At 43.0% G+C, this 21,697-nt stretch overlaps 3 protein-coding genes across 3 annotated transcripts; 2 read left to right on the top strand and 1 right to left on the bottom strand.

Moving 5' to 3' along the window:
• Positions 1-1,030: 1,030 nt before the first annotated feature.
• szl (sizzled) lies at positions 1,031-2,764 on the top strand (the record flags this gene model as incomplete). The annotated part of the gene is made up of 4 exons (XM_080003094.1): positions 1,031-1,311; positions 1,689-1,855; positions 1,983-2,075; positions 2,454-2,764. 4 exons carry the CDS (start codon positions 1,031-1,033, stop codon positions 2,762-2,764), a joined length of 852 nt encoding a protein of 283 aa, XP_079859220.1.
• A 2,928-nt stretch (positions 2,765-5,692) lies between these two features.
• On the top strand, positions 5,693-6,998 carry LOC307232005 (prolactin-like; the record flags this gene model as incomplete). The annotated part of the gene is made up of 4 exons (XM_080002886.1): positions 5,693-5,827; positions 5,926-6,027; positions 6,168-6,353; positions 6,801-6,998. 4 exons carry the CDS (start codon positions 5,693-5,695, stop codon positions 6,996-6,998), a joined length of 621 nt encoding a protein of 206 aa, XP_079859012.1.
• Positions 6,999-7,794: 796 nt separating this feature from the next.
• On the bottom strand, positions 7,795-11,977 carry dbx2 (developing brain homeobox 2; the record flags this gene model as incomplete). Its single annotated transcript, XM_080002885.1, has 4 exons — positions 7,795-8,052; positions 8,612-8,796; positions 10,629-10,712; positions 11,686-11,977. 4 exons carry the CDS (start codon positions 11,975-11,977, stop codon positions 7,795-7,797), a joined length of 819 nt encoding a protein of 272 aa, XP_079859011.1.
• Between the last annotated feature and the right edge of the window lie 9,720 nt (positions 11,978-21,697).

The following is a 21,697-nucleotide window of genomic DNA, read 5'->3' as shown; positions in this document are numbered from 1 at the left end:
CATCATTAATCATATTGTGTAGGAAAATAGGCTGCAGCATCATTATTTTGTGACTTAATGTTACTAAACACTAAATTAAAATTGCATAAACAAATGCTTTAACGCGGATGGACGATGCTTCATCTTCGCAGTCCCATTGCCATAGTTTTCTATGCTGATCCCATATCAGACATATTACTGTAGCACACTAGAGTGCTGTGTTGGTAGCATTTAGCATGTGAATCCAAGTTTGTGTTATTGGCAGATCAAAGCCAGGTGAGCTAGAAAACAGTGCTCTGCTAATTAGAATCTGATCAGTCTTTCTTCTGAAGAAACCTCCCAAATAGCAAGCAGGGACACATGAAAGAGACTCGTAATGTGAGGGAGCCTGCCTGTCTGTCTACACAGCCCGCATGGAAAAAAACACTTTTTCCACTGATGTTGAACTCTGAAATGTCCCAGTTTTATGTTTTGATTCTTCTTGGCTCGGGTTTGTAATTTGCTTTGCTTGCTTCTTTTGCCTGGTTTGTTTCTGTAATCCGTTGCCATCTTTTGAACCAATAACATTTATTAAAAAAATCTACACATCATGATGTGTTTTAAACCACTATATTCTGTACACATTCAAACCTTCTTAGAGCTGAAGCACTTCAGCAGTTGTTCTAGCGTTAAACTAGACAAAGATGTAATTTCACTATTTACAAATAATACAGTTGACAGCTTAAAATTCCCATGACTGTAATTCAGTGAAAGCTGGGGCTGAGATTGCCCCATCCAACCCCCCCTCACCCCCACCCAGCCTTCATCTACTTATTGCCCCCCCCCCACCCCCTCCACCCCACCCCCCACTGTCTGCAGTCATCACAAAACAAGTCGTTGTCTCCATACATATCGTCTCTGCGTCTTTGATAGGTAGTTGATAACAGACTTACTGACTGACTGGGGCTGGCTGGTCCATCACTATATAAAGACCAGTGCGGGCAGCTGTAGAGTGTCTGCATTCCCAACAACCGCATCCATTCCCGCTGTAGTAATCTCAGGAAGCTCAAGCATGGCCGCGGTCCTCACCTTGGCTCTCTTTGCGCTGGCGTGCCCATCGGTCGCCTTTGATCTCGGACAGTCCACCCGCTGCGTATCCATCCCTAACCAGATGAAGGTGTGCCAAAATGTTGGCTACTCTGAGATGAGACTTCCCAACTTTCTGGGCCACAGCAGCCTGGAGGATGAGGTGGTTCCACGCTCGGAGGATTGGAGGCCTCTGCTGCGAACAGGCTGCCACCCTCAGGCCCAGGCTTTCCTCTGCTCCCTCATCGCTCCTGTCTGCCTTGACACGTAAGGATTTCTCTCTTTGATCAGGGCAGGGCCAATGTATCTACACCAATAATATAGGTATTATGATGTAATACTAGATATGATTGAGGATTCCTGCTATTGTAATATCACAGTGTAGTTAAATGTTGTCTTAATGGCTACATAACAATAAAGTAATGCAATTTCCACTCATAGTCAATCAAATTTTCCTCGAATTGAACAGGCAAAGGGGTTCGGGTTGAAGGGGTCAAAACTAACAGATTAGAAATGGATGATGGAAGATGTAGCCATCCCACATTGAATTCATTTTCCTCTTGCTGCTAAGAGCGAGCGACTATTATTCATTTTTTTTATTCATCCATTTCTTTCTGACCTCGGTTGCATCTGAATCTTTTCAGATTTATCCTGCCGTGCCGCAGTCTGTGTCTGGCGGTGAGGGACAGCTGTGCCCCTGTTCTGGCCTGTCAGGGACACGCCTGGCCTGAGGCCCTAGACTGCGACCGCTTCCCTGCCCAGGAAGACATGTGCCTTTCCCCTCTCCAAAAATACAGTCACTGCGCTAAAGGTATGCATTCATCTGTCAATTTGCTCCAATAGTTGAATTGAAATGCCTTTTTAACCATTACCGTAGAATAATTTTATGTTTGTTTTGTGTGCACAATGTTAACTTGGGTTAACTTGCTCCTTGCCAGACTTTCCAAAACCTGCCTGTCAAAACTGTCCCTCTGTGGAAGAGTCCCCCGCACTGAAAACAGTTCTCGATGCCTTGTGCCTGCATGACTTTGGTAAGCACCGGAACTTAAATGCTCTCACAAAATATTATCCTAGAGGAATACTCTGGTATTTTTTACCCTAAACCTTGTTTTTCAATCACTGGGAATCAATACAAGTCTTTGCATCAGAATCTTTTAAATCGATCCAACAATGTAAAGAATAGTTTCAGCTTAATGCAGAGGAATGGGGCATTTGTGACCACTTTTTAAAAGATTCTGGTGCTGATTACTTGGTTTGACTCCCAAATGATTAAAAAATAAAGCTTGGGTTAAAAAAAACACCAGTTTCCTTTAAATGTGCGGAAGTGTCTGTTTTTTTAACAAAACCTAATTGTTTAGAGTTTATTTTTCCAAACAAGTCAACTAAACACTACGCTTTCTCTTCATCAGCTGTGACTGCTAAGCTTTTCCGTCGCCGGCTGGCCTCCGGAGAGCCAGAGTTCGAGGTGGAGGGCCGGGTGGAGTTCATCCGCCAGGGGCCTCTCCTTCCTTATGATACCCGGCATCTCCTGCAGCAGTGGCTCCTCATAAACCTGCGCTGTGCACACTATCTTGTGCGCCCTGGACGTGCACAGCTCTACCTGCTAACTGGCACCGTGCAGCCTGACGGCAGCCTGGCTCTCGCCCGTCTCTTCCCGTGGCATAAGAAGGACGCTAACATCGCTGTTGCCACCCGAAAATGGAAGCACCACAGATGTTGAATGAACTCTGACAAGTCTGTGTGCGGAAGTGCAGAATAATGCTAATAATGCTTTTTTTTTTTGTCAAATAACCCTTAGAGCGGGTTGTTATAGAATAAGAGCTGGACTCGCCACCGACACCCTCTGTTGCCTGCTGCAGGTCACTTACTTGATCTCTGCTCTGATAGCACACAGGTGTAGAATGCACTCAAAATTGTACATAATTATATTAAATGTAAGTAAAGTAAATTTTCAAAAAAAAAATCTGTTGTATATACATAGTGTTGTATTTATGAGTGTCTGTCTTTATTTTGAGAAATTAAAAATAGATGGCAATAAAATATTTACAAGAAACAACTATGATTGTGTTGCTTACGGATGCCCATTTATTATCATGCAAAACCAGAGAGTATAATCAGACGATCATATTGTGGAGCCTTATGCTCTGTTGTGTGTATATGTGTGTATATACATATATACACATATATATAGATATCTATATCTATACATGTATATATGTATACACATATATAGATATACATATATATGTGTATGTATGTATGTATGTATGTATATATATATATATAGAGTTAGAATACAAATTTTGGGGTTTGTCTGCATCAATGATGTCACAGAAATGCAGTCACCCCAATTAAGGCCTTTTTTCTTTTTCATGGTGAATATGTGGAATATGCACTGCTGACGTATTGACTATATTACAAATTTTCTGCATAGTGAACTATGTGCAGTTTACTGCCTAATACATAGGGACAAATGAACAATTTCAAAAACAATTACATGTAATTACAATTAGTTTTCGCAACAACTGATGGCTGCATTGGCAGTGGCTGTTGGTCTAATGAGAGTTTAATGCCAGTGGCTTTGTTTACATATGAATAGCCTTTTTTCCACTTCTATGCTTAACAGCTCATGCACGTTATTCACTATCTTTTTTTGCATTTTATTTTTATCCTGCAACCGTAAGAGAAGATGACTAAATCAAAGGTTTTAAATAATCACATAGGCCTTTTACGCTGTTATTTGTTGCCGAGTCCAGACCTAAATTGGGGAAATGTTTTAATCATGGTAATTTTATGTGCAGACTAGTGAGTGGCAGTGAAGTCACTAAAGCCCCTTTTCCACTTGCGCTGAAAGCTGAAATCTACTGGCAATGTTCCGGGTTGGCGTCATGTGGGAAAAGGAGCCGCTCTCGATGTTCAGTGAAAGTCTTCCCGTAAATTTCCCCACTCTCGACCGAGTACAATTTCCTGGAAAACGCCGGTACGGCTGTGAATGAAAGCAGTAATTATAGCCGTAAGGTGGGGGTGGAGCCGAATCCAATTAAAGCACAAATTGTATGTTTTTATTAATATTTATTTCCTACAAATATTTAAAAATATGTTAAACATTCTGAAAAACGGCGTGTCCGAACCGTGGCGCTTGGCTGCAAAGACGAGAACCTGAAACACGTCCAGTCTCTACGGAGACAGGTCTTTATGTTCTTTACAGTCTTCAATTTCATTATTTTTCTTCTTAAAAATGCCACACGTGCCCTTTACAGTTAGGGTATGGGGACTTCTGGCACAAGTGCTTTGCTTGCCCGCCGGCTGCACCAGAGCGCGGAACCAGAGGGAGTGAGTGGACAGGGAGAGGTAGAACGTGGAGAACGTTCGTCCTCCGGAGGCAGAGTGTGTAGGACAGGTTGAAAACGATCACACTGATTGAATAACTTTGGGTTAGGGTTATTGCGTCCGGCAACAGGGCCTCTGTCAGCGGAGGGAACGGGGAGCGCTGGTCTTAAAGCGAAACCCGTTCTGTTGCCTAGTCTTGTGTGATACGAGACACCTCCTGCGAGCATTATGTAATGTACTGTATCTGTAACTGCTTTTCCGTAAAGGAGGCCAGTGTGGGAATGACTACCTACTGCCTTTGCCGGATATTTTTTATCCAGCAATGTTCCATGTGGGAAAGGGGCTTAATTAAAAACGCTTTATGGAATTTAAAACACTTTGTGATAAAAGCTTGCATAGTTAATGTTTGGGAGATGGGCTAGAGGTGGGCCTATAAGACACTTAATAATCAAGTGTTTAATAATTGAGTGAATTTGAGAAATTCTTCCAAAGAAAAATGTTCATTTTAAGTCAGTCATTACTAGATTTCTAAGAAGCTCACCCGGGCACACTTTGTTTGCGTGACACAAAAGTTTGGGAGTTGCTCAAAGCATATTTGTTTCCTGTATGTACTTTACACCAATGTGCATTGCCTTGATTGGGCACATTACTTCAGCCAGTCTACATGGTGTGCTTATGCTGTATCGTTTCCGCCTGGGGGGGATTTAGCCTAATCTGGGTTGAGTACAGAAGGAAAGCATGCTTCTCTCTTCCGTACAACCCAATTTGTTTAATGAGCAACGTCATTGTAGTATAGTTTGGCTATAAAGAGTAGCTTGGACGGCTTCACGTCCGTGGTGGACTCCAGCCGCACAACAGTTAGTTGCGTGGGGTGAGAGTGTTCAGGTTAAACGGCGAATACAACAACTGTCACTTCGTCCAAGTTCATCGCGTAGAAGATCGACCAGCGGGGAGCACTTCACAGGTCACATAGAAAAGTAAAGAGCATCTCCCCCGAACCAACTGGCTAGGGGGGGGGGGTATTGCGTAGGTCACATGGACCGTGACTGTGACGGTGTCGTCATATGCATAGGTTACAAAGGCAGTTGCAATTATTTCAGCGTGTTTCATCATCTTGGTCGGAATTTTCCATAACACGTTACACTTATATCCCGCGACACACAAGGAATTATGAGAAAAGGTAAGTGAAGAAAAATATTATGAATGAATGAATGATGTACAATTCATTTTTGTGAAATGTTATCGATGAGTGAAGAAAGTGGTCTTCTCCACAGTTTTGTTAGTTGTACTGTCCCTGTTGAATCTCAACGTCTACATCATGGTTGGTGCGGCACCTATCTGCTCCCATGGACAGACTGGCTGCCATGAACTGTCCCTGGCAGATCTCTTTGAAAGAGTCATCCAGCAGTCATCCAGAATGCACGCCATCTCCAGTGACCTGCACTCAGAGGTTGTGGTTTCCCTTCGTTCGCATGCCTCCGTTGGATATCTGTCGCCGCTTTTTGCCGACAGCTGTAACCCATCGATTTCTGACTTGCGTCTCGCACACAGGGGCAGTTCCTTTTCCCCAGCAAGAACCAAATAGGAAAACAGAAGTGCCACACCTATGGCATAATGACACCGGAAGACAAAGAGAACGCACAGCGACTCAGGGTGAGATTTAATTTTGCCCGTGTGTGTTATCGTGCATCTAGGTGTAGACGCATTCTCATTGACACTGGGTCTTGACCACTACGCTGCAGTTGTTACTCCGCCTGGATTGCGTTGTTGGACTTGCGCGTGTTATCTTTTAGAGGGACGAGCTGATGGAGGTGATCCTGAGGTTGCTGGAGGCGTGGGAGAGCCCCGTGTCTCAGCTGCACCGGAGCATGGCACAGGACCGCCACCAGGACTTTGAGCACGACAGCTCCAACAAGGCTCTGGAGATGAACCATATGGTGCAGGAGCTGAGGAACGGCGTGGCTAAGGTGGCTGAGAAAGTAAGTGCTCACTTGTCACTATCTGGAATATCTGTAATAGGATTATTTCCAGCCATCATAGACCGATGTTGAAAAAATAAAATGAAATAAAAAAAACCTTGAGTGAATTGGAAGTTAAACATTTTCAGAAAGGATTCACTGGTGTTCATCTAAAATTGAGTCTATTTTAGATCTTCATGAAGAATGTGAGTGCTGATTGGTTTGATATACATTATGAAGATATATTTGTACTCCATTTTAAAGTAACTGCCTGTTCCCTATTGGGGTTACTGGTTGGCATAGCGCTGTTCCCTGTTAATGTTTGTCTGTTTGTATCGTATTTCACCTTAACTTTCCCCCAGGGATTAATAGTGTTATTTTATCATCTCAACTGCTTATGTTGTTTATGTTATCTGCTTTCTCTTCAACCAAAGCAACGGGCCATCTTTCTCTTATTGTCCACCTCAGATGAAGCTGATGGGGGTGATAAGTAACGCCGTGGGGGACATTGCGTCTCCCCCGTCCGCCGCCTCCTTGTACGAGCGAGCGGCGCTTCGCTCCGTGTACCACCACGACCTGCTCTACTGCTTCCGCCGAGACTCCAACAAGGTTCAGAACTACCTTCGTATCCTCAAATGCACCATTCTCCCTGAACTAGACTGCTAGTTGCACAGGGCTAGCATATACCCTATTAACCGCTTCCTCTGTACTTATTGTTCATAATCTCCCGGTATGTGTATGTATGTGACAAATAAACATCTTGATTCTTGAATCTATGTGACTTGAATTTTCTGAAACTGTGGTTTGTTGCTGTTCTGATCTGTTTTAATGCACGGTGTGTATGGATCACTGTATGCCGATGAATGGATCTGCCACCTGTGGTGTCATGATAAAGGGACAAAAACAATTTTTTAATGAATTTAAAAAAAAAAAACAACTCCTGAAAATTCTGATTGTGTTTCATGAAATGCATTCTGTGGGGGAAAAAAATAGACTATTTTAAAACCATGATTTATGGCAAACATTTATTTACAGTTAACCCAGGTCTTCAAGTTTTCTGGGAAAAGTATTTACAAAATACGGTATTGAAAAAAAAAAAAATAAAAAAGATTTCGATCACGGAAGTGCTTTAATGTAAAGCTTACAAAAACATGAAAAAAAGAAATATTTTGTGATAATGCTATTAAATGAAATGGAGCGTGTGTTAACAGATTGCAATTACAACAGAGAAGCTGGAATCTTTCCTGGAAAGACTTGTCGGTGTAATAACCATGAAATTGCCAAGTGAAGCAAGTCAACTGAAACAAGTCCATTAACTGAGTTGTTCAAGCTCATAGTTGCATGCACGATAATGCAATATGGTCGAAGTGAAGTGTAGGAACATTAATCTTTCTAAATAACCGACGCCATAAAAACACCGCTGATCCTCTTAGTCTTTCGGCCCCATTCGCACATTTAGGTATTAGTGTTGACTTTGTTCTGTTTTGAGAGTCAGGGGTCGCTTTCGTGACGTCCCGTGCGCTGTAGCTCCTGAATCTCTGCCGATCTTCTGTGGCACTGAGTTGTCCGATGGTTCGCGAGCGGTGTCCGATTTGGACACTTCGTCCTCCTGCGACAGACCCCGGGCCATGAGCTCGTCCATCGGGGAGCGGCTGCTGTGAACCTCCTTCTCCTTGCAGTTCCTCCACTTCATCCTGCGGTTCTGAAACCAGATCTTTACCTGGACAAAGCGGAGTGGACAGGAGTTACACTTCTGTTTCTGCATGCTGATGGTAGCTGTTCTTATGATTTGTAATCGTCTTGCTGCTGGTCGAGAAATACGTCCGTGTGTAATTAATTCAATACCAGACGGAAACTTGTGGAATATGAATGTTTTTTTTTTTTTCCCTGATTCTGAAATTTTGTAAAGGTTTTTAAAATCCTTGTTGAATTTGTGCCTAAAGGTTCCGTGCCAGTGAGAAATAGCCCAATGAGGTCATTTATGCCATTCAATAACTATTTGATTACTTTTGATTACTTGGACATAAAATATTGTAATTCGGTCGTGGGCGAAGTCAGGGATTGGGAAACAAGTTAAAGGCAAATGTGTTTGAGTGCCTTGCTCAAGAGCGAATTGGAGGTTCTGGGTTGGTAGGTCTCACAGTTTAACATTCATTCCCACGTCCCAACAGTTTCCCCGGTTGGTTCCAGTATTGCAAGTCTCAGCGTCCCCGATACAAGCGCGCTCCCCACAATACCGAGTTAGGAAACCAGAAAGACCCGGAGGCAACGTTCAATACCTGGGACTCCTTGAGACTGAGATTAGCCGCCAGTTTGTTCCGGTCCGTCTTGCTTATGTACTTCTGTCTCCGAAAAGTTCTCTCCAGCTCCCTCCGCTGCTCCTCAGAGAACACGGCTCTCCTCAGGATCCCTCTGCGCGATTTGGGACTGGTTTCAGCCGGCCACATGGGAATACTGGCTGCTTCTGGATGACGCATTGAGAAACGATGTGAGTGCTTGTACCCTCACTAATATGTTAACGTCATTAAGTCAGCAGTAATTTATGGGGAATTAATTTAGCCCCTAGATCGTGATCATCTATATGCACAGTGTTGGACAACCAAGGACACAAAGCCCATTTGAATATTGAAATGGTTTAAGTAGCATGCGAGGGTAACGACGAAAAACAAAAACAACATAATGGTCAAAGCGTTGCGAAGCTAGTTTACTATTTTTCCTGAAGGGAATTTGCGTTCGAACGTCACGTCGCTTTCCCCCGCCATGTACGATACTAGTTTTTGTCACCCTCGCTTTATCACTCACTTTCCACTCATGTTTCTTTTTTTATCAATCTGTCCAATTTAACAAAGTGGGGGTGACTAAAGAGAATAAAAAAGCCATTTCGACTGTGGGGGGGAAAAAGGATTTGGTGAACTGTGAGGAGCAATCCCACGCTGCCTCACTCACAGGTGCATGCATGACAAAAGTCAAGTGAAACAATTTATCCTGTCCATTCAGCGCTGCCTTTTTAATCTGTATGAACAAATCTGCACACAGACCACCTCCAGTGAGCGGCTAACAGGTTTGGACATGCTCCTCACTCTTCTATTGGAATTCAATGGCTTCCACTTAAACGGCAGATTACCGGGTCACTCCCTGGGCAACGTGTGTGTATGTGCCCGTGGACCGGCCATTGAGCGCCGTTGAAGCCCGACAATGGGGCCGTTGAATGGGAATGCCTCTACTCGCTGGCTTAGCACTGAAACACTAAATCTTTTCACTTGCAGGTATGAAGCCAGTTTGTATGTGAAGATGAGCTCAAATAAGTCTATAAAAGTCACTTTCAATGAATGCTTTATGTTCCAGTCAAGAGGCCCCCAATGGGTATAGGACCGGGAGTTGAAGGAAGGGAGAAAGGAGGGGGTTCGTCGGGCCGGGCTCTTTGGCCAGACAATGGCCGGGGGGTTGTTCCTGGCCCGGCCCTCTTCTACGGAGGAATAGAGGATTTTGGGAGGGGGTGGCATGGGGTGCCGCGGTGAAAAATTGCATTGGGGTCGCGTGTGGATGGTGGAATGAAAGTAGCGATTGGTCACGGCCGGGCCCGGCATTGTTGTGTTGCCGGGCACTGTGGGAAAGTGTCAGCCCACTCAGGGGGCTCGTCCGACTGAGTGGGTGAGCGCGGTTCCAGCCACGCTGCAAACTGACAACCACCCCGGAATGCTGCTCATTATCTGAATAGAAAACCATCGAATGTGGCAACGCTACATTTTAATTACGTCTCACATTTTGTTTACTCCGTATTTGGTTTTTATTTTTTATAATTTTTTCAATCCAAACGAAATTAAAGCTTAACACTTATTGGACTCGAGGCCAAACTTTTAATGTGCTGAGGCAGCAGTCTGCTTCAAAAACAAAAACAAGCACAAAACTAAGATTCCACTCAAGTTAATTATAATCTTAATCTGACAGAAGACAAGATGCTTATTAGCTCTGCATATTTGCGCCAGTTAAAGAGTGTATTTGCAAGTACAAAAAGGGGGACCCTTGGGGGCCTATAACCCCACACACACACACACACACACGCACGCACGCACGCTAACATACACACACGCACACACACGCACGCACACACACACACACCCTCCTCCCACCATCCCAAACAGCCGTGAATGGTCATGAATAGTACTGTGCAGAGCTGAGCGGAGAATTAGCTCTTTGGCATAGCATGGGTAATTAGCGGCAGAAAGCATGGGGGACCCCCGCAGCTAATGCTTGGAGAGGAGCTGAGGCATCGCTGATGAGGCGTTAAACACTTACTGGGGAAGCCGGGAGGGGGGCCGGACCCACCGCAGCACGCCAGCACGTAGTGAGGGCCCCGCGGGAAAACACCGCCCAGCACTCCTGCAGGGGAACAGGGAGAGATGGGAGACGGGCGGTGCTCAGGTGGTGTGTGGGATTATGTCTCTGTGATTTGGATACGCTGTGCTTTTCATTTTCAAAGTGATTTACCACAGAAGTACATTTATAGGCTTGAAATTCCGACGCACAAAGTGCCAGTGTGGCCGGCTGAGTTCTGAGAACGTCCTAAAGTCGGGTAATATTAAAATGAAACCGTCAAATTATTGCCCTATGTGCCGGAGTTTAGTTAGTTTAAATAACATAAGTGGTTTTTCTTGTATTTTCTTCAAATATTAAGTAAATATATTCCTGTTTGTAAAACACAAACTCATTTAAATGTTCCTTTGGGAAGAATTGCAGTTCCTAGAACAGGATTAAAGGAGCCCATTACCAACAGGAGTGATTTATTTACTAGGATTTTGTATTGATCTCAATTAATAGAACTTGTATAGAATGTTATGTTATGTGTTTATATCTACAAATTTGTTTCCTGCTATTTAATGATTATGTGCATTAGCAATGTCAGTGAATTGATGTCAAGTGATTTAGCGATTTCAGAATTTAAATGTTAAAAAGGTTAAACTGTCACCATAGAGAGTTCGCAAAAAAACATAACATTCCATAAGCATTGAGCATGAAATAAAAAGCGACACTCAACAGCTCATTATTTCTTATCCCGGGTTTCACTATCACATGTCTGAAGTATTACAGATTATATTAATTTAACATTCTTCATTATAAGGATAAAATAACTTATTCTATTACAATTTTTTTTAAATAATTGACATATGAACATCTTTAATTACCGGGTCATATCCAAAACCAAAATCGAATCATGTATAATATAATAATAATTTTATAATGCAAGGAAAGGTCATCAAATACACAAAAACTAAAAACTAACTAAAAGGCATTTTTAGGGTGCGCATAAATATTTACCACCCAAATGCGTTTGTAAATGCCCACTATGTCCTACCTAAGTGTGGGAGAAGGGGTCCGCCAAAGTCTTTGACCTGCTGGGAGGGCCAACCCTGCGTCTGGCCCGGGAAGACCCCACGCTGAGGGCCCCAGCTCCGGCCCGGGGACCCGCGCGCACTTGCCGGTCCCAAATCCCCTCCGGTGCCGCGGTCCGCGGCCGCCGCGGACGACCCCGGCTGCAGCAGGTTGTCGATGAGAAAGCTCTTCCCCGAGCTCCCGAAGCCCGGCAGAGCGGGAGGAGCGGCGGCCATAGTCGTGTCCTTCTTGGTCCGGGTCTGGACCGAGACCATCCTCTTCACACGGTGGCCCCCGCGACGCTTCAGCTCCCTCTCCCCTCGCGGCCGTCACAGCTCCGCGACACTAAATTCTCCCCCCCGGTCCCTCCCTGAGTGACCAGGCCAACTTCATTAAAGTCTGGAGAAAATAACAAAAAAAAAAAAGAAGAAAAGTGCTCCGGTCTTCCTCTTTAGGGTCTGCACTTTGCCACGGTGCCGCGTCCCCATTGGCTGAGAGGCTCTAAATGTGCTTCTCAATTCAGATAAGGCCGGCTCCTTGCTGGAGTGGCAGAAGGTGGGTCCGGCTCATTCATTATGTCAACCAGCCTATTAAATGATAGACACCAGAGACAATGAACTGCCGGCCGAAGTTTAACATGCACCCAGCGGTACCCTGCACCCTGCAGTAGTAAATAGTTTTCTCTTTTTTTTTTTTCCTCCTTCCAGCCGCCCTCATTGTGCGACGTGGAAACCCTTCCCCGGTCCAGAAAGCGCCAGCGCCTTCTCCCGCGCGGCGTCGTGTGCGGGTGGGTTGTGGTTCCGGCTTTCCACTTTTACTCCCCCCCCCCCCCACCCCGCTCGATCCCGTTCAGGGTTTGAAAAACCAGTTCACCAAGTTGTACAGCGAAGGTCAAGTGAGTAGTACGTTAAGTTCTGCTCATATAGCGACCTTTGGAGCCGACGTCCCAAAACAAAGTGAAAAGGGATCCGTGACTCATTATAAAACTGATTTAACCGACGTAACTTGGTACGTAAGACTTTGCTGACAAAGAAAAACGACGTGTGGACAACTGATGAGTGTTTTTATTGAAAGTTACTACATGTGATTCATTGGATTTAAATGTGCGATGGCAGAAATCCAAAGCACTGGTGACTGAACAAAAGTCCTCATCGCTTTCAGCCCTGAAATGTCCTTGTTCCTTGGTCTCATGGGCACTTTTTTGAAGTGTTTTGAAAACGTTGGACCTTCTCGAGGATGTGCACAATAATTGTGTAGTTCTGTGCGGCTGTTATGACATCCACAGGAGTCCACGTAGGCTTCACCTTCGCTGAGTCACCGAGGTGGAATGTTTCCATTGAATGTTCCAACGATTCGGGCGTTTTTTGGGACTGAATGTGCTGTCAGCGCAAGTCCAAGAACTTGGACTGTAGAGGCAGCGGAGGTGACAATAAAAATCGCACCACATTAATAGGCAAATCATTTATATCAATAAAAATATCCAAATAAGTATAGATAGATACATCGATGCTTTATTCATCCTTGGAGGGAAATTGTGGTGTAACAGCAACTCACATCAAAACAATAGGCAATATCATTTATTTTTTTTAATCGGCAAAATGCAATGCATCAAAAATTTACAAAAAAAAATAAAAAAAAAATTGACAATATATGGCCGATTTTGACCTTTCTGATCAGGTTTGTGATTTATTAAAAAATTGCAGGCGCGTACAAAGATCGGTTTGAGCCTTCGTTCTGTGTACCAGGCGTTTGTATATACTGATTTATAATCTACAGTTTATTGTCCTTGTATGTTGTTACACATACTTATGCGAATGTAACGATATAGATGCCCAACATTTTAACAGACATGTTTGCAGCGCACACACACACACACACACACACACACACACACACACGTGCAGTGATGTTTTGGTGTAACCTTTGGCACCTCAATGACTGTTCCAACTAATGACGGTCCACATTATAATGGGAGAACCACGCAGGGGATGGAGGGTGGGGGTCCTCCAGATGAAGCACAGTAAACAGGCATGTCCACACTGGTTGACGGGGGCTCTGGAGGGCCCTGGACGTTGGAGGGGGAGCCACCTCATGCTGAGCATGGAAATTGGCCCAGACAGCTCGGCCCATTGTGCGGCGGCTGAGGAGCCAAAGGTTGCTTGTAATCAAATTTGAGGTTTTATCCTGCAAACTGGTGGAGAAGGCAGTGCATGCTGCGCCGTGTGTGTGTGTGTGTGTGTGTGTGTGTGTGTGTGTGTGTGCGTGCGTGCGTGTGCGTGTGCGTGTGCGCTGACATGTCGGCGAACACCGGTGGTGATATTGTTATTATTCAACACGTGTTGACGCCCTAAAAGGACGTGATGCTGCAGCGGCAGCTCAGTGCGGTACAGAGTGAGAGTATATATATATATATATATATATATATCCAAAAAAGATAAACAGCTCAACAAAGTAGGATAAAATGGGTAACATCAATATACGGCTGAAGAATACACAGTGTAGTAATTTTCAATGACATGCTTAATAGAACAGTATATAAAAAATAATAGAATTATAATTAATATATAGTATAACTCCCCCTCACGCATGAGCCTTATAGCTGCTAACATCTAATGCATTGCACCCGAAACAAGTCCGTTCTGCATCTCGGACTGAAACTCTCCTGGAACTGCACATTTTCCCGTTGACCTTGTGCACTGGGCGGCGTGGCGGGGGCAGAGCCGCCTCTTGATCTCGCGTTTTTAAAAAGTGAATCGTCCTCAGGATTCACCTCCCTCTAATGAGCCGGACCCCAGCGGACCTCTGCAGGAGAGGGAGCTATAATTAGGCTTCTCTCACACGGAAAGGCTTGGAAATATCCTGAAAGCAAGTCCATGAGAATTCATTTGATGTCTTACTCCCATTTTTTCCTCTCCCCACCCCCCCCCCCTTCTCTCTACTGTGATTAGAAATGGAGGGAAAAATAGAGGTCCCTTCTTTCAGAAACCTGCACAATAGCCTGGTTGAAAACAGGCACTCTGCAGACCAGCTGAGATTTCTTTCTTTCTTTTTTTTTTTTCCCCCTCCACTCTTTCATTGCCACCCCACCACTCCCCACCACCTCTTAAAAAGACACCGGACCATTGCACACGCAATTGATATTCCACCACTCGAACTTAATATCGTGAATGGAGGGCCAGACTCCATGAATCAGGAAGACAATGCGCTTAGCTTAGCAGCAAACGGCCACTTTGTGTGCGGTGTCTGTGCCGCAGCGGAGGAAGTTTCTAATGTGCGCCTCACAATTGTGTATCTATAGAGTTCTAATGAGCTTCAGTGTGCGGGGATGAATGGCCGGGGCCCATTCAGCTCAGGGGCCAATGAGCCGGCTCAATGCACGGCCCCCACAATGGAGACCGGGGAGGTGGGGTGGGAGTCGATGTGTGAGGACCAACTGCGTTGCACGGACGGTGCCGAAAAACACCCGGATAGATATCAGTGGGATTTCAGCGTGGAGCGTTCTGGTGTGGAGGAAGAAAAACGACATTTGTGTTTTTAAGAAAAATATCAGGTTCCTTGGATGTTCTGACTGTGATGTTCATGTTTGTTTGGTTTTTTTTTTGTTTGTTTTTTTTAACACAAGTGACTACGCTGGAGTCATTGTCTTTGCTTGTGTTGGCGATGACTCAACTCAACTGCAGGACAAATTAATTCCTAGGTGTAGTTGCCAAATGTGGAGCCAAAAACAGGGAACTCGGCGTCTCCTGAACGAAGCCCAAAGAAAAACAGCAAAGGAAGCGAAAAACACGAGCGATTCACCTAAAAACAGGCCAAGATGTGATGGTGGAGGTGAACTTAAATGCAAACGTTCCAAACTGTGCATTTCAGAATTTGCTCCGTCACCGACATACGGCGGACCTGATGTGCCACTGCACATGCGGAACAATGGTTATAAAATACGCATAAACTTTGGAAATTGCCCAAAAAAAAACCTACCAAAACAACAACAGCCCCAAAAATACTCGGAAAGGATAGTGTTGAATCTTGATGAATGCATACTTCTAATTTAGCTGCAACTATATCTCGCTGGAGATCGGGGGAAAGTCCTACAATGTCATGAATCCAGTTTTACAAATAGGTCTTAAAAAGTAATGAAATAGTCTTAAATTTGATTTTATGAGGCCTTCATTTCAACACAATTCTATGTATATATATTTATTTTTGTCAAACTTATGCAAGATCTTCTGCATAGCAACAACCCGAACCCGAACCCCATCCCTGTAATAAAACCCCAATGATACCAAATAGATGCGATAGAAAAACCAAAATACTTGTCTTCATGGGCACACCTGTTCGAGATGAACCGACTCACTTTATACATGACCAGTCCATGTCCCTCCGTGTCCCTGTGGCCCTCCGTGGCCCTCTGTGTTCCCATATGCACCCCTGTGTCCCTCTTTGTCCCTCTGTGGCCCTCTGTGTTCCCATGTCCCCCTGTGTCCCGCTTTGTCCCTCCGTGGCCCTCTGTCCCTTTGTGTTCCCATATGTCCTCCTGAGGCCCTCTGTGTGTCTTTGCTCCTCTCCGTTGCCCAGTCCCCTCTGTCTCCCCGTGTCCCTCTGCCGTGGTCCAAGGGAGACCCAGCCCGTTGCAGTTCAGTACTTCCTCCACGTCACACAAACGTGCTTGTGATTCGCTGCTCCGGCCACGAGATGGCGCCGTGCGAACAAGGTATTTATTTATTAATTGATTAATTAATTAATGGGTCTTTATTTATTTATTTATTTATTTATTTATTTATTTATTTATTTATTTTGCTAGACTGTCTGTTTAATAATCCTATTGTGGGAGCGGATTAGGGCCATACGAGATTAATCTCACAATACTGAGAATATAATCAGATTTCTGGGTTTAGTATCAGGAGGAGCATCCTGGACTGGTTGCACTGTCTTGACAGGTTTACCGCTCGACTTTCATTCAGTAAAACTGCATCAACCTTCAAGCGGCTTTTATTTCTCCACCAAGATAACTGTAGAAAAGGGGCCGAAACAATATCAGTTGTTTGATACTGGACCTTTTCATTTTTTTTATTGTCCATTGTCAAAGGAATTTTTTAAGTGATTAAAAAAGTGATTTTGCTGGCCAAAGCAAAAAGACACCGGTGGGGTGAAAGAAATGTCAGAAACAAAACAAAATATAATATAGGCCCTCGTTTAATAATATTATTAAACGAGGACCTAAATAACCCCCCAACCAACTTAAATCCCAGCAATAACATATGTATCTGAAACATATGTATCTGTCACCTGAAACAAAACCGGTGTGTCATTATGTGTTTTAACTGTATGTGCATAATGAATGTAGTGTTTAAAAAGACAAGTAATGACAAAAATAGGGAAAATATGAAGCCTGTTTAAACTTAAACTGTGTGGGCGTGCGAGCCTCCATCACATTATCGTGATGTAGTTAAAGGTTGTATTTAAGGCTGAATTCCAGTAAATGAATGCAGTTTTCTGAACTTCATAGACCGTTCTGATCGATGCCTCTGCTTACTTGGTCATCATTTCCATAATATTCAGAATAATCACGTGTGCTGTTTGGTTTAACTGGACTTGTGTGTGCAGCCTCATATATAAGATAAAATCTTTTGTATTATTTTATATATTTGAGACATTTTGCTTTTGTTAGTTCTGCCATCCTTTTATTATTATTATTATTTTTTGGACATTTATTATTAAGCTATTTCCATTGCCTTGTAAATAACTCTGGCTCTTATTATTATTATTTTTTTAAGGGAATTGTTTTTTGTTTTTTTTTACAAAGTGTCTTGTGTGATTGTGATGTTTTGGGTGGATGCGAGTGGAGGTGGAGAGGTGGTGGGGTCACTCTGCTTTGCCCGGGGCAGCGAGCCAGCCGGCTGCACGCAAACTAAATTTAACAATCAAATCCCCAAATGTTTCTTACCAACTAAACTGTCGCTCTCTTATTATGGGATGTTGGCAGAAAGAACCCCCAGCTGAAAAATAACAAACTTAGAATCGACAACTGAACGGAGCTGTGAGGGCGGAACATTTTTGGGGGAAATGGCTCTTGAATGTCAAACTGGAGACTGAAAAATGATGTTAACATGACATAACTGAGGAATTATGCAGTCGATGATTCCCACAATGACACAAAAAGCCCAGGAAGGCTATTTCTTTTTCGTAATAATAAAAAATTGGCGGCGACTGCAACAGATTCCGTTTTGACATTGGCTTCCGTTTTGGCGATTTGTGAAAATATGGAGAAATGAGCCCTCACCCATCTGTTTGATATACTGTGTGTGTGTGTGTGTGTGTGTGTGTCAGACACATGTAGATGTGTTGTGTGTGTGTGTGTGAGTGGGGGCAGGGGATTTGTTTTATTGTATTTGTTTTTGCCTTGATTCCTGGCTCAGCGCAGGTTTTAATGACTTATTTTGCCGAGGGCATTTTAGGGAACGACAACATGTTGGCAAATAAATACAAAGTAATTACATTTCCTGCTTCTGAAAGCAGAAATGTAGTTCAGGTTGTTATTATTAATGAATAGGAGGGTTTTAGAGGCGGATGTGACACTGGGCTGGTTCCACCAGAAAAGCGTTGTCTGTTTTATGTTTTATTGACCGGATCTGCCTGGCAAAAAAAAAAAAATGAAACCACGCCAATGACCTATTGACTAGATGTTTAAAAACTGGAAGTTATGCTGAGGATATTTTTCCAAAACGTTCAGTTTTCATTATCTGCAAACCACGAATGATTGGCCGTCGCAATTGGCCGTCACATCAGAATCAGTTTATTTTGCCAACTAAGTCGATTTTCAATTTCAAAGGATTTGTTGTGGTGAAGATGAACGAACAATCAAGGTTAACATTAAAATAATAAAAAGCTTAACAGTCAGAAAAAGAACTATAGGACAAGCAATAGCCAAATGTACAAAAATAGCTAAATAAAAACTAAAATGGCCAAATATAAAATATATAATACACATAAAGCAATTTTATGCACAGGATGTTAGATCAGGGTGATCAGGTAAGTCAGGTTAAGTGAGATCGAGTTAAGTTAAATCAGGTTATGTCAGATCAAGTTAAGTCTGGATAAGTTAGGTCAGGATAAGTTAAGTCAGGTTAAGTCAGATCAAGTTGAGACAGGATAAGTAAAGTTAAGTCAGGTCAAGGTAAGTTAAGTCAGGTTAAGTTAATTCAGATCAAGTTGAGTTAAGTCAGATTAAGTCAGATCAAGTTGAGTCAAGTCAGGATAAGTTAAGTCAGGTTAAGTCAGATCAAGTTGAGTTAAGTCAGGTTAAGTTAAGTCAGGTTAAGTCAGATCAAGTTGAGTTAAGTCAGGATAAGTTCAGTCAGGTTAAGTTAAGTTAAGTCAGATCAAGTTGAGTTAAGTCAGGATAACTTAAGTTATGTTAAGTTAGGTCAGAGCAAGTTGAGGTAAGTCAGGTCAAGTTAAGTTAAGTCAGGTTAAGTCAAGTTAGGTTAATATGGATTAAGTTAAATCAGATCAAGTTGAGTTAAGTCAGATAAAGTTGACTTAAATCAGGATAAGTTAAGTCAGGTTAAGTGAAATCAAGTTAAGTTAAGTCAGGTTAAGTGAAGTCATGTTAAGTGAAGTCATGTTAAGTGAAGTTAAGTGAAGTCATTTTAAGTGAAGTCATGTTAAGTGAAGTCAAGTTAAGCAGGTTAAGTTAAGTCAGGTTAAGTTAGGTCAGGTTAAGTGAAGTCATGTTAAGTGAAGTTAATTTAAGTCAGGTTGAGTGAAGTCATGTTAAGTGAAGTCATGGTAAGTGAGGTTAAGTTAAGTCAGGTTAAGTTAAGTCAGATCATGTTGAGTTAAGTCAAGTTAAGTCAGATCAAGTTGAGTCAAGTCAGGATAGGTATAGTCAGGTTAAGTCAAGTTTATTTAAGTGTTGTTACGTTAAGTCCGATCATGTTGAGTTAAGTCAGGTTAAGTTAAGCCAGGTTGAGTCGGGTTGAGTTAAGTCAGGTTAAGTTAAGTGAGGTTGAGTCGGGTTGAGTTAAGTCAGGTTAAGTTATCTCAGATCAAGTTGAGTTAAGTCTGGATCATTTAATTTGCGTTAAGTCATATCAATTTAAGTCAAGTCAGGATGACTTAAGTCAGGTTAAGTTAAGTCAATTTAAGTTAGGGCAGGTTAAGTTAATTCAGATCAAGTTAAGTTAAGTCAGGATAAGTAAGGTCAAGTTAAGTCAAGTCAGATCAAGTTGAGTTAAGTCAGGATAAGTTAAGTCAGGTTAAGTCAAGTCAGATCAAGTTGAGTTAAGTCATCTTAATTCAGATCAAGTTAAGTTCAGTCAAGATAAGTTAAGTCAAGTTAAATCAGGTTAAATCAGATTAAGTTAAGTCAGGATAAGTTAAGTTAAACCAGTTTAAGTCAGATCAAGTTGAGTTAAGTCAGTTTAATTTAAGACCGAATAAGTAAAGTCAGGTTAACTTAAGTTTGGTTAAGTTAAAAGGCAACAGCCCGGACATTATAGCTGCTAGTGTGGTTAGGGGTATAAATAATAATACAGGCATTGATAAAAATTGGTGATTAAGTTTGCATTTTATACAGTAGTATAGTATAAATTATTGTTATTACTAAAACAATGTTATTACACTGTAATAACATTACACTATACCACCAAACTACACACTATATTGCATTGTTATTACCTAGGTTGTGTGCGCGTGTGTGTGTGTGTGTGTGTGTGTGTGTGTGTGTGTGTGTGTGTGTGTGTGTGTGTGTGTGTGTGTGTGTGAGAGAGAGAGTGTGTGGACATTTGGGGAATATTGACTAGAATATCATAATAACTACAGCCAGATTGATGTGAGAAGTATGTTGATGTCTCTCTGGGTCCCCAGTTGGTGTCGGGTTGGAGCGATCCCCAAAACGCTTTCTGCCGGCTCTTTGATAACAGAACCGCCCTTTGCCCATCAGCACAAGACTCTTCTCAGGGACGGAGGGATTGGCCGGAGCTCGCTGCAGATTTGGGATAGCCTCTGAACAGATGCCCCCCCCCCCCCCCCCCCCCCACCCCAAAAAAAATACAACTCTATTCCATTAGCACCGTCTCTCTCGTAGTGTAGTTTATGTGTCGTTTAATCCTGGGAAATTTAACTTGATAGATGGAGGGCAAAAAAAACTCTTGACTGGTATGATCAGCAAAATTATGTGTTTTCAAAGTCTTAATGGGTCCGAAGGATGTGCAGGATATAGATCGAGCTACGCGAGGAGTAAATAATTATGTGGAGTACAAAGCATCTGCGGCTTTATGAAAACAAATTAACTAAACTGAGTCACGGGCTGCCAAGCACTCACTCAAATTTGGTTCAGCCTCATTCCACCTGACGACAAGCCGAGCAGCGGCCTTTATCGGATGACTTGATTAAATAAGGGAATTAAACTTAAACCCAGCGACATTTTTATTTTAAGGGGTCTCTTTTAATATCATTACGTAATATGGGGGTGACGTAAACTCGATGTGGTCTGATATTGCTGTTAGTTACTTAAACACATTCCTATAGGGAAAACGGTTAAGCCTAAAAAACTAAACGTGGAATCTCCTTTTATGGAATGGGAAAAACTCAAGACATAGTAAAACAGTGTTCACATGCACTTTTGGCTCCATCCAGACTATCATAAGAGACTAGAAACAGGAGGTTGCGCAGCTTCATTTTCCCCGCCAACAGTGCAGGGTTTTACAAATGCTTGGGTCATACTGTGGCAAAGTCTAACTTAATAGATCAACAACAATAGCTGACGATGCTGCGGGTTTTCCGTTTTGGAAAAGGAGATTTAAAGTGCCAATCCATAGGAGTGTCTGTGTTGGATCGGTCAAGTTGCAAATCTCGGAATTCCATCTCAACCTGCCTTTCACTCCCTGCGTGTGTCAGACCACCCAGGACATTCTTGTCGGGTAAGGCGGCGGACCCTGCCACCAACGATGCAAACAGCATATAGAATGTGCTTATTTACGTTATGACGCAGATGC

Source organism: Zeus faber (genome assembly GCF_960531495.2).
Source record: "Zeus faber genome assembly, chromosome: 6".
Lineage (NCBI taxonomy): Eukaryota > Metazoa > Chordata > Actinopteri > Zeiformes > Zeidae > Zeus > Zeus faber.
This window is presented reverse-complemented; position numbering and strand designations above follow the sequence as displayed.